General features: G+C 45.1%; 1 protein-coding gene across 5 annotated transcripts in view; it reads left to right on the top strand.

Annotated features, from left to right (window-relative positions):
• prkcz (protein kinase C, zeta) overlaps positions 1-11,208 on the top strand; it is a 91,037-nt gene extending 79,829 nt beyond the window's left edge. For all 5 annotated transcript variants that reach the window (XM_055048460.1, XM_055048461.1, XM_055048464.1 and 2 more), the window contains one exon: positions 8,208-11,208. In XM_055048460.1, coding sequence (XP_054904435.1) covers positions 8,208-8,295 — 88 coding nt within the window. In that variant the 3' untranslated portion in view covers positions 8,296-11,208. The remainder of the gene's footprint in view (positions 1-8,207) is intronic.
• The last annotated feature ends 2,189 nt before the right edge of the window (positions 11,209-13,397 follow it).

Genomic DNA, 13,397 nt, shown 5'->3' with positions numbered 1-13,397 from the left:
AGGAGGAAGAAATGCACATTTTAATAAGGCTTGACAGTTTAATATTAAACAGGAATGAAACTCTGTTGTTGAAGCATATTCTGTAGGACTGTGAACATCTAGAAAGAACTGGACTGCAGCGGTTCTAGAACCTGTTGAGGTTTTCCTTATCTCAGAGCAGATCTCAGTCTTCGGTTCTTAAAAACAGAACTTTCTGTCCTCGTTTCCAATTTGTCTCTGTTCTGATCTTCTCGCTGCTCGAGGTTATGGAAAAACCTCAGCAGATCATTGCCACATTGCTTCTGGGTTGCTGGACCAAGTTGCACTAGGTGGATGTTTTCATCCCTCTAGTCATGGTTGTTGGGTAGAAGTGGGATGAGAAGAATCTCCCCACTTTGGGCTGGATCTGTTTGCGTTGCTGCCGGCACCAACCAGGACGCCCTGTGGCTCTCCCCACTTTGCTTTCTCCAGATCTCCAATCCAGCTGAACTTCACCTTGAAATTCTCAATGATCCAGAAAACTGTTTGGCTGCTAATTTCTCTCAGCTGTAGCTATTTGACTTTTTAAATTCAGTGCAGTTCAGTATGGGCTAAACTCATGTTCCATCCAACGTTTCTGGTCAAGAGCTACCATCCAGGTCGGGTCTGCGGGTCAAGAGTCCGTCGGACTCTAAGGTGACATTTCTAGCTTTATACAAAACTAAAGGGCCAATTCTGCTTTTTAATGGGACTGCAACTGCAGGTAACATCTTCAGTTCAAACTCTCGGATGCAGGTCATTTGGAAAATATTCACAGTACTTCACTTTTTCCACATCTTATGCTCCAGTCTCATTCCAAAAGGTTTCCAATCAAACTCTTTTCTCAAGAGTCTAGACACAAAAACCCCGTTATGACAATGTGGAAGAAGTTTTTGAGATTTTTGCAAATTTATTAAAATTAGAAGATCAAACACTGAACATTAAATCGTAAGGAGCCATCTTTAGACCTTTGAGAATGAACCGTCTGGTCTTTGAACGTTTTATTACTCATCTATTGTTTGGAGTGTTGATTCACAATGAACTTGTTGAGGCTTCGTAAGAAAAACTGATCCAACTTGATTCACTTGAAGCTGATTAAATTCATATTATTTAAATTGAGATTGAATTCTATCGTCAACTCTGATGCAGCTCTAGAAAAAGACATCCAGATCCAGACGTATGTTAGTTTTCCAAGTCTGTCCTCCTGAGCATGCATAAGGCGACAGCGGGGAGAAACATGAGCACGGCCATGTGTCACCACACACAGGATGAGCACAGAGCAGAAACTTCATCGTCAGACTGAGCCAGGTGGGCTTTCTACAGGAAAAAATAAGAAGTGCTGGGTTAGCATCGCCATCTACAATTAATTGAATAAACTCTAGCAGTAACTGAAAGTCTTCCATTACCAAGGAGAGGAGGACTGTGCAGCAGTCTGTAGGCTGATCAGATTATTGACGATTTCTGGTGTATGTCTTCTCTTCATAGGAAGACAAACGGATTGATGCCAGACTATTTTCAGTTTCAGTATTTAGGTCTGTTTAAGTCTCGCAGCGTCATATTTGAGGTATGAACTTCACAGCTCAGATATGTCGCCCCCTGCCGTGCTGCCACCACCTGCCCATCCTGAATCCTCATTATATTCACCTTCAGCTGGAGCAACATGAACTTCTCCAGTCCTGTGAGGTGGCACTGAACTAATGTCACGCCGCGACGCCTTCAGTCTGAAGTCAGACTTCAGAGCTCATTAAAAGAGCTGCAGCAGAGTGGCGCCGAAGCTCCGCCCCTCGTTGTGACAGGGTGTGATGAGTCGAGTCCGTCACAGACCTGTGTGTGTCTGCGTGTGCGGGTCGGTGTGGAGCTGTTGGTTCAGGAGTGGAGACATTAGCTCGGCCTCAAACAACACATCAGAGGACTGTGCAGGACACGGTGGCCTGCAGCACCGTTTCAGGCGGAGGCTGTTTGATGGAGTCACATGAGCTTCGCTCCTCACGTCCCCCAGAATCCCTCTCTGCTCTCCTGCGTATGAAAGGCAAATTAACAAAAAAAAGCGGAGAAAATAAAAGAAAGACCCACGCATCCTTTCCTGCGTCTCGCACTTTGTCTCCCCTTCCCTTTCTCTTCCCTCTGTTACCAAGGAGAGGGGCTGGCGTCGCCCACTCCCGCTAGGAGGGGGTGATGCAAAAAGCACTTCAGTCTCCTCGCGCTCCCACTCATGATGGGCTTGGCACGAGAAGAAAGAAAAGTGAAAGCTGTGTGGGGAGAGAGGAGTGTAAGCCCTCCATGTTAGAGATTTACATTGCTACATTAAAAGCCAGGATTGCTGGGGGCCCACGTCTGCATGGTGGGGGCTGGGAGAGGCGGTGGAGGGGTCTTTGTGCCAGCTCTGTCTGGGAGAAAATGGCTGCCTCAGTTACTGCCAAGGAAAGCAGATTTTGTGTCCTCTGTCCCTGGTCCAGGTGGTGTGTGTGACAGCCAGCTGTAGTGAGGGTCATCACTGCTCACTGATGACCAGTCAGCCAGTTACCTCCCTCCTCCCATCCATCCATTCTTCTTATTTTGCAGCATGTTACAGTCTGTTCTCGCCTCAAGAAGTCCCAGCAGAGCCTTTAGGAGCCTGTTGTGTTCACACAGTTTTACGATCAACAGGAACTCATCTGTGAAAAGTTCTGCGCTGCAGTCCAGCAGTTGGTCGACATGTTCAGGTTGGCCAACTCCAGTTGAAGGTTTTGTCAGCAGGAATGTTCCTCTGGTTTTACTGACTGATCCATATGTACGGCTGGGGGTGGCGGTAAATCTACTGTTCCTCTTGGATGTTGTTCTCAGCTCGTGTAACCCAATCCTGATCCTGAGCTTATTGCTGGCTTTTAGGATCTGAATCCAACAAACAACATGAAGTCTAATGATTGGAGCATTTGAGAAACTGCTGCCTTTTATGTATATACACTCCTGATCAAAATCTTAAGACCAGTCAAAAAATTGCAAGAATTTGCATTTAGCATTATTGGATCTTAAGAAGGTTCTAAGTAGAGCTTCACAATGTTAAAAGAAGAAATCAGCATAAGAGACAAAAACATTTGAGCAGGGAATTAATTGAAAACTGCATTTATACTCAAACATGATTTTTTCAGCTGATCAAAAGTTTAAGACCATAGCTCAAAAAACCTCCAAAACCCCCCAAAACAGAAATCAAAGTGCCAAAAAAAGGACTCAGTAATGAGTAGCTCCACCATTCTTGTTGATGACGTCAAACAATCGTTTAGGCATGCTTGATGCCAGTGTTTCCAGGAGGCTAGTGGGAACATTGCTCCAAGTGTTGAAAATGGCTTCACGAAGGGCATCCACTGTCTGGAACTGATGTCCATTTTCGTAAACTTCCCTTGCCATCCATCCCCAAATGTTCTCAATTGGGTTTAGATCCGGGGAACATGCAGGATGGTCCAAAAGAGTGATGTTATTCTCTTGGAAGAACTGCTTTGTCAGGCGGGCATTGTGAACTGCAGCATTGTCTTGTTGAAAAACCCAATCATTACCACACAGACGAGGGCCCTCAGTCATGAGGGATGCCTGCTGCAACATCTCCACATAGCCAGCTGCTGTTTGACGCCCCTGCACAACCTGAAGCTCCATTGTTCCATTGAAGGAAAACGCACCCCAAATCATGATGGCGCCCCCACCACTGTGCCGTGTAGAAAACATCTCAGGTGGGATCTCCCTGTCATGCCAGTGACGTTGGAAGCCATCAGGATCATCAAGCCAAAACTTTTTCTCATCAGAGAAGACAACTTTCTTCCACCTTTCAATGTCCCATGTTTGGTGCACCCTTGCAAAGTCCAAACGGGCAATTCTGTGGAGTTGAAGAAGACGTGGCCTTTGAAGACGTTTTTTGTTTCTGAAGCCCTTCCCTTGCAGATGCCGTCTGATGGTTATCGGGCTGCAGTCGGCACCAGTAATGGCTTTAATTTGGGTAGAGGATCGTCCCTTGTCTTGACGGACAGCCAATCGGATCCTGCGGTTCAGAGCTGGTGAAATTTTTTTGGGTCTACCGCTTGACGTTTTTGTTCCATAACCCTCAGGATCATTTAAAAAATGCAAAATGACTGTCTTACTGCGTCCAACTTCAGCAGCAATGGCACGTTGTGAGAGGCCTTGCTTATGCAGCTCAACAATCCTGCCACGTTCAAAGTCAGTGAGCTTTTTTGCTTTTGCCATCTGGAGGTCTTGACAGTGTAAAGACTTCACAGAACATGACATGGAATCCAGATTTTTGCACAGCTTTTGGCTTTTAAGGACTATGGTCTTAAACTTTTGATCAGCTGAAAAAATCATGTTTGAGTGTAAATGCAGTTTTCAGAAAATTCCCCGCTCAAATGTTTTTGTCTCTTGCACTAATATTTTCTTTTAACATTGTGAAGCTCTACTTAGAATCTTCTTAAGATTCAATAGTGCAAAATGCAAATTCTTGCAATTTTTTGACTGGTCTTAAGATTTTGATCAGGAGTGTATATTGATCCATATGCCGATGGGTCACCTTTACTGCTTCCACAGAGGTAAGAGAGAAAGCAGAGAGCACATGCTGCTAATAATAGGGAATTGATTTTCTTGCTGAATCATCAGCGAGTGAGAAGGCCTGAGTAACAGCAGGGATGTGGGCAGTTTGTTGCTCTGGAGCAGCACTACGCTCTGTGTGTGTGTGCGTGTGTGAACACAATGTCAAGAAGGAGACACATGAGCGGTGATCCTAAAGAAACAACTGTTGCTGCCATCAACCAGAGGAGGTTTATTCAATGAACACAGTTCTTTAGAAGGAAAACCTATGAGGTGACTTTTAACAGCAGGTTGAGAACAAGCAGTGCTCAGAGAAACTAGATCAGACTCTACAGGCCTCAGACAGCTGGCTGGGTGTCAGAGTCTCCCTCACCCCCCAGCAAATCAACACTAGAATGGACAAAATGAAAATCTGTGCTGCAGTGGCCTAGTAAAAGCCTGGACCTCAATCTGAATGATATGTGCTGATGATGTAATTTGTCTGCCCATCTAATTGAGCTGCAGCCATGTTTTAAAGAGCAGGCTGGCCCCGCTGTCCTCCTGACGGGTTCTACAGGGTTCTGAACCGTTCCGGATTGCTCCAAATCATTCCGATCCGTTCTGAACCAGCACAAACCATTCTGAACTCTTCCCAGCCATTGTTGACCTTTCGGAACCATCGTGAGCCGTTCCAAAGCCTTCTGAACTGGTTCAACTGTTCCCAAGCATCACTCTTGTTTCACTTTGACTCAGCAATCCCTCCTCACTGAGAGAACTGAGGCGGATGCAGAGAAAAGACCCAACATGTGGAAGTACTGTGGATTTTTTTCTCTCTGGGGAAAAATCCTGCAGAGGTCGTTTTTGTAATGAGGTGTTAACATCGTGGCAGGAAGAATGTCTGTCTTCGATCATTAGTAAAGATCCAGAGAATACTCTAACCCATAAAATCGGACCTTTTCTTTATTAGACATGGCCTTTGTAGTAAACATCTTAAATAAAACCGTCTCAAATGAGCCGTTTTTACGCTAGGAAGAGAATCTTCTGGTAGTTTTTGGTAAAATTACTCAGACTCGTGTGATTGTGCTCGCCTCCATGCCAGTCTGTCCCCCGGTCACTATGAGTTTACGCCGTAGAGTGTTGGTTTGAGTGGCGTCCAGTCTCCCTGGTCCTCCTCCTGCCTGGGTGCGCTCTTCTCTCTGCATCTGGTAATGCTTTCAGCTCCTCCTGGCCTGCAAGGGAAGAATGCCGTGTTTGTTTTGGTCCCCTCCCAGAGCGTCTCCTCTCTGCTTTGTATCCCTCGCTGCTGCTCCGTCTCCCTCCGCCTTTCAGAAAGTGCTCCGCGCTCCAAATCCGATTGTTGTCTCGCTGGCCGACCTCCTCCTACGCTCGCGGCTCTTCACACGAGATCAGACGGAAGGAAAATATTTGCTTCATCAATATTCCACTCGGCACACTCGAGGAAAGACACCGCGGTGTTGCATTCACTTGTCCCGGTGCTCCGTGTGGGTGGGACGGGCAACCTGTTGGACGCCGCTGGTGGCCCTTAACTGGAGACTCCCACCCACCTGGTGGACCACTCAGCGCACCTTTTGTTTTAACTTCAAAGCCCCCGCCCCACTCAGTGTCTGCAGGGAGAAAGCCTCCCAGCCTTTCTAGCAGGAGGCCTCGTTCGACCCCACCCTCAACCCCCAGCACACACACAGATGAGTAAACACCCTGTTGCTGCAGCAGAAGAAGAAAGCAGCAGCGTTGCTCAGGGAGTCAATTTATTTTTACTCCTCACTCTCTATGTATGGGCTTCCACTTCATTCACCTGCGATGAGGCTTTTGTTATTAGCAGAAATATTCTCCAAGAAATAAACCCCCAAATATAAATGCTTCTTTTTTTTTTCCTTTTTTTTTTGCCGCCTGAGGAGGAAATTCATGGCTTTTGTTCTGAAGTGAGCTGAAAGAAAGCCGCAGCAGGAGCAGGTTACAGGCTCCAACCGCACACAGACGCCGGGAGACAATAAAGAAGAGCGGCGTGTTCAGGTGACACCTGCGCTGCAAATCAAGCACCATCATGACGTCCCTGCTGTCGATTCCAAACCAGTTTGATTTCTCCTTTGAATCCAGAATGTGAATGCAGTTTGTAACAGTGCAGTGAAGACCCGTCTGCAGTCCATGTGCTCCTGACGGGACGAGCAGCGATGAGGAAAACTCCCCGTCATGATGACATGGAATCAATAAGCTGTTGGGATTAAAGTGACAAACAAAGTGTTAGAAATGTCTCCGTCAAAGTTCGGTCGTTAGCGACACGCCGGGCCAATCGGCGGCGCCAGAGATCGACACGGAAAACACAGAACGACACTCGGCCCGTCACCGTGACAAACTTTGCTGGTCGACAAATTGTTCCAGAAGTTATTGCGATGAATTGTAACGTTGTTGCTTTGAGACTGTTTTTAAGTAATGTGATGGTAATTAATGGCAAAGTAATAATTCAAGAGCACATTCTGAAAGATCAGTAAACTTTAAACTCTGATGAACATTTTGACACTGGAAGACATTTTAAATATCCAAAATAAATGAGACGACAAATAAAATGAACTCTGAAGTCTTTGTAAACAAAACTGTCCTTCAATCAAAGGTCTAGTTGACACCAAATCACCAAACTTCAAGACTTTTACCATCCAGGTTTTGGTAGAAAGAGAGAAAAAAGAGACACGATGAATCATGCCAATCAAAATTGAGTTTGTTTTAATCTATCATGCGATAAATTGATTTATTGATTTACTGCCTGATTTTTGTGGCAGGCCTAGACAACAACGTGTTCGTTGTTTGAGAGAGCGAGGCGCATCCGGGGATAAAGAGAGAGGGAGCTGTGATGTCATCACGGCTCTATGGAAACATGAAACCGGTATTCACAACCCGGTTTAAGAAAAAAAAAAAAAAAAGGTAGTTTTTGTTGACCAAAGACGCCGATTGTGTGTGAACACAACAGGCTACATAACAACAACAAAATAACACACACCTAACACCGTCTCCGCGGTGACAGCAGCATGCTGTGAGCTTACCTGCTTCTAACCAAACCAGGTTTTAGTTCAGGTGGATGAAATGATGAGCAGTTCTGGACATTTAAAGTTTGAGTTCATTTTCCTGCTCCACAGTACGACTGTCCAGGCATGCAGTCAAATCGAAAAATGACCGAGGAAGGAAATCTTTGAACGACGGAGCCAGAGTTCAAAACTAAATTTGATAAAACATCAAACCTCTCCTGATGTTGAACCTGAGACCTTCTCCCGTCTGACTGATTTAGAGAACTTTTACAACAGTAAATATTAGCACTTTGGTGAGTTGAATGCTGCCTCCCATAAAGCTTCAACAATGGATTGGATATTTGTTTTCTTTACACTAGTGAAGCTTTCAGGCGAATTATTCAGAACAAATATCACATTAAAGGTCAAGAAAGCTTAGAAAGGTCATTTTATTATTTATATCCCAACAACAAAGCATTTTAACGGGATGCGCAAGCTTTTACATCACGGTATAAAAGACGTTTTTTCTGTAAGACAGGACAGATTTCCAGTTGCAGGCTACCAGGTTTTGATGCTCAGATTGGCAGAATAAAATCCAAAGAGAGCCAGGTGATTTGTTTTTACCGGAACGACTCTAACAGGTTCTTTTTCTTTTCTCCTTCTCCTCCCCAGGGACGTCATCAAGAGAATAGACCAGTCAGAGTTTGAGGGATTTGAATACATCAACCCCCTGCTGCTATCCACAGAGGAGTCTGTATGAAGGAGAGAGCAGCTTCCTCTGTCGCCCACCTTCTGTCTGTCCACGCTGCCGTCTTAGCCAAAAATAAAACCAACACAAGCCAACAGTGGAAGGCAAAGAGGAGGAGGAAGAGGAGGAGGAGGATGAACTCGCTGCACCGGTCATGAAGGCGACGCGGGCCGGGGGACAGCAGAGTTTCCTTCCTGGACTTTTGGATTGTTTTGCTAGCAGACTCTGCTGTCCGTGTGGTTTGTAAGTGGAAAACAAACCGCGGACTCCGGGAACATTTCCTACCTTCCTGTTCTGCTCTCCTTTTTCTTTTTCTGCTTATTTCCATCCTCGAGTCAGAAGCATGGCCGGCTTTGTCATTTCAGAGCAGAAGTGTGTCATTCTGTGCCTGCCGTCATGGAGACATTTCAACCCGTCCCAGGATGAAGACCAGAGTTCAGCTTCAGATGACTTTAGGCGCACCTGTTCCCTCATTTCTGGTTTTCCGTCTCGTAGACGAGGCTTCGCCTCGCACCGAGCAAGAATGTACAACATAAAGAATTAGGTTACTGCGTGTTACGATGTAGGTGACGAATCCAAAATTGACGATGCCTTTTGTCGATGCGACTGGCACATTCTCATTCTCAAGCGCAAAATGTTCTCTCTCTTTTTTTCTTTTTTAAAATCTTTTCTGATTGTCTCTAGCTAAACGTGGGACTCTGTCCGAGAGAGTAGTTTTTATTTAAAAAGTGCCTCAAAGATCAAATGAGTTCGGCCTCTGATTGCTCCTCCTGGACCTCCTCCGCCCAGCGGCTCCAGCCGATCAGTCCAGTCCTCTTGTTTTCAGTGTTGAAACCTCTCAGCGATGATCGTCTATCACAGAATCAGGACACATGGAGAGCTTGTTGAGTCTTCAACGTCTGAACAGACGCCATCCACAACGCCCCACTTCCTGCTGGTCCTAACTTCCACAGCGAGGCGCCATGTGTCTCCATCTCCAAACCGAGTTTGGCTTTGCTGGATGTAGTTTCAGTTCAGAGCCTCAGACAGCTGGGCTTTGGATCCGCAGTGGCCCACAGAACACCAGCAGAAGGTTTCAAGAGATGAACGGCTGACGGTTTAACCTCGTTGTGTTCGCTGGATCACAGGTCTCTCTCACCAAACTGGGAAGAATTAAATGAACCTAAGCTGTTGCCAGTTCTGATAGGACGGAGCAGAAGATGGATGGGTGGAGCCCGCAGTACTGCAGCTGCCGCTCCGATCCGTTGTGATGAAGAAACGCTGAGCCAAAAACCACCAAACCCAGCTCCGCGCTCTGCCCCGACTCTCACCGCTGTTAAGAGAGACGGATTGTGACCAGAATCACAAGACACCGGATCTGAGCTTCCTCTGCAAGCTGGCTGGGTTCTGCCTTACAGGCAACCGGTTCTGTCTCCCGAATGAGCCGAACTGACCAGAACTGGTTGTGGAAGTAGAAATGAAACGTCTGGAAGTGTGACAGTGAGGCTGTCAAACTTCCAGACGGGCTCACTGTGTTCAGTTATAGAGTCTATATCCTCCGACTGCGTCTGGACCCGAGCCGATCCACGAAGCTTAGAACCCGTCGACCCCTGAACAAAGTCAGCATTCCTGAACATTGAGACCGTATTCATAGATTCAGCCTCACTCTCCTCTTTGACCTAAACCTTTCACATTCTTCTAACTCCACTGGCTGTGTGCGGAGTCAGGAGGAAGACAGAAGGGACAACGACGTGGCGTCCTGCTGGACACTAGTGAGAGGAGATGATTTGGGAAGGTAAACCAAGGTCCAGCTTGGTTGAATCATTTGCATGAGCCGTCTCTTCAACGTTTGAGTCCTGTGTGATGTAAATGCATCAGTCTGTGCAACAGGCCTTTAGTTTTTTCATGAAGGTCCTTCTGTCCGAGGCTAACGCTCAGAAGGTTTAAAGCAGGGATCGCATCACTGATCTAGTTGGACGGTGGAAAACTCGCGTCGGTTCTACAGCGAGCCTTCCTCATGGTCCAAAGCCCAGCCTCCTCCTGCAGCTCAGCAGCGGCGCAGTTTGAAGGCAAACCGGGTTGCAGCTGATCCACCTACTGCCACTCTCACAGCTGACATTTCTGCACACAGGAGCTTTGAGCTGGGATCACAAGATTGACGATATGTCAGATTTTCAGGTTCAGATATTTGTTTCCTTCGCGTTGAAAATACTTCCTTTGGACATAAAAAGCACAGACTGCTTTCCTGAGACGGATAATGAATGATTCTTCTGTTGAAGAAAAACAACTGGGGATGGCTGATGCATCTTGTCCATTTTTATACATGATTCACCGAGTTGGGGATTTAAGTTTGAGCTTTTTTTGTTTTTTTTTTTTTTTTTTTTTAACAGAAAACACCCAGGTTCTTCCATCTTCTTCTCCTGGAGCAGAACGGTTGTGTAATGATCTGTGAATATCAGCTCTGAGGATGGAGGTCGATCTCCTCAGGGGGAAGGGTTTTGGGAGGGGGGAGGGCCTCTCTGTGGGCCGGGAATAACGAGATGAACTGTGACCTGTGCTAATTTGATAACAACATAATAGGATTAATTAGCTCACCTTGACTCTGAATCTTAATAATCCGCAGGGTGGGATCGGATAGATAACGAAGTGCTTCGGTCGCCACCAACATGCTGATGGAGCTCAGAGGAAGCCTCCCCGATAAACTCCACCTGTTTGGCTGCATGTTCTAAACGATTTTGTTGAGCTTTTTGTACATCAGATAACATGTTTTCTGAGGGACCAATGGATGAACTGGAAGTCCTTGAACACTTTAAAGAACGACTGAAACATGAATGAAATGAGGCCACGATTTTTATTAAATATAATGCTGGGTCAATCTGCTTACCGTTGCTTCACCGCGTCCTTGTAAATATGTGTAATTATTAAAATGATACTGGTTTTCCGTGACCTGGCTCCATCCTTGTTTGATTTCCAGGGAGATGAAGCTGCAGTGCTGAAAGGCATCAAAGCTCGTCACCGCTCTCTGCGTTCGCGCAGCGAGGAAAGAGCCTTCTGTCATCATCCTCCGATTTTCTTTCTTTGATTCAGAGAAAAGAACATTTTCATCCGTCTACTGGAATATTAACGAATCTGCATCTTCACATGATTAGCTCAGTGAAGTCAAAATCAGTTCGAAATGTAGGCCAATGTGCTTGAATGTTTTCTTTAATAGTTTGTACATTTTCAGGGTGACACACAAAAAAAAATCACACACGTAAATCTTCCAATTTGCATCTTTTCCATTTCTACAGTTGTGTTCAAAATAACTATTCATTTCTGAAATCAGTTTGAAAACAGAAACCTGAAGAGGCTCAAGATCCTCCATGTGAGAATTAATTACAATAAAAAGGTTTTATGATATAAAAACCTTTCCATATCATTAGCTTGAGAGTTTCCAGTCGTTTTTCAGCTCCAGTTCATTTATTTAGCACCGATTCACAACAAATCTTTTCCCAAGGCACTTTTCAAAAAGTTATTTTAATTCATTCACACAATTGATCTTGGTTATCAAACAATGGTTTTAGCTCAGTTCATTATTCAAATTAGTGGAAAAACCCAGCGGCAGTAGACAACCGCTTGAATCCTGTCGATGACTTAACAGAGTAGTCAACAGCAAAGAGGAAAAACTCCCCATTAACAGGAAGGAACCTCCAGTATAAACAGAACCTGGCTCTGAGGTTTGAGTAGACGGAACAGAATCTCCCCAAAAAAACACCGAGAACTGATGTAGCACTAGAGATCAGACAGAAATGCAGCCGGTCGGCGTCCTGTGGCATGTTTGATAAATTCAATTTCCCTAAGGGAGATTAAACGTCGTAACTCGTTCATTCAAATGCATGTTTAAGGTCACAACATCTTAACAGGATGAAAGTCACAGACTGACAGCTGGAGATTCTCATTTATGCAGATCTGAAGGCATGGTTTGAGGCATGATGCATGCCCCTCGTTGCTTTTGGCCTACTTCATGTTGTCAAAAGGGTTTTATTGAAGTGATTAGTTGATTCCACAGGTCAAGCAGAAATCGGGCCAGTAAACCTGAAACAGACAGGAGAATTTGACACACTGATGTCTCCATTCATCTGTTTAGCATTTATGAAATGTCTTTTCAGCAATAAGGCAGTTCAGTGCTTTACATTATAAAACATCATGTTACAATAGTCATTTATGTTATAGGCCTATATTTAAAAAACACCTTGTCAAATCCCATCAACCTTATTCCTCCTATTATTGATCAAGGTAACTAAACGGTTTAAAGGAGCTCAGTTAAAAGCATTAGATTCCAGTTTGACAGGTCCCGTTCAGATCCAGTTGCACACACTCCGGTTCAATCACGAGTGTAAAGATGGACAATCAAACTCAATCGATCGCCTGACACCGAGTGGTAATCAAAGCGACGGCCCGGCTGATTGCGTGAAGGAAGGAAGTCCTCCTGAGCAGCAGGTGGCGCCGTCCCGCTGAAGCCACCGCGGCAGGACTGGATCCACTTCCTGCACGTCACAGTTCGGTAATGGTTCCGCTTGATCTCCGTGTGAGGCCGATGATCCGATTAAAATAAATAAATAAAATAAAGCAGCACCTTGCAGAGTCAATTTGCCAGTTGATCACCGAGTGAAGCTCTGCAGCATTTCCTCCTCATGAAAGTGTCACAGGAACACAAGCGATGTTTCCAATCACCCCGCTAATTACCTTGATTAACAGGAAGAGACTGATGGCTGTGAACTCCGCCTCCCAAGGTCACAGCAGAGCAGAATCATCTGACTTCATTTGACCCCGCTGTGCAACATTTCCATATCGATTCATTTTTTCTAAATATTGCCGGGAAACGCGCTTTCTTCACTATGTTCAAATAAATGAGGCGAATAATGATGTTAAGTCACTAAACACAAGTCCTGAGCCGTTTTGTGCGTGACGTAAGCGATGAATGCAGTGAAAATAAAGCTGTTTACTTCTTGTGTGGAAGGATAATGAAAATGATTAGGAGAAATGTGATGAAATAATTATGGCAGAGCTAAATTTCTACAATTTAGGAACAAACAAATACAAAAAAAAAAAAAAAAGTTAAACAGCATAGGAATAGAACACAAACGAAATATTTT

The sequence above is a fragment of the Poeciliopsis prolifica genome, unplaced genomic scaffold, assembly GCF_027474105.1.
Source record: "Poeciliopsis prolifica strain line A6 unplaced genomic scaffold, Auburn_PproV2 SCAFFOLD027, whole genome shotgun sequence".
Classification (NCBI taxonomy): Eukaryota; Metazoa; Chordata; class Actinopteri; order Cyprinodontiformes; family Poeciliidae; genus Poeciliopsis; species Poeciliopsis prolifica.
This window is presented reverse-complemented; position numbering and strand designations above follow the sequence as displayed.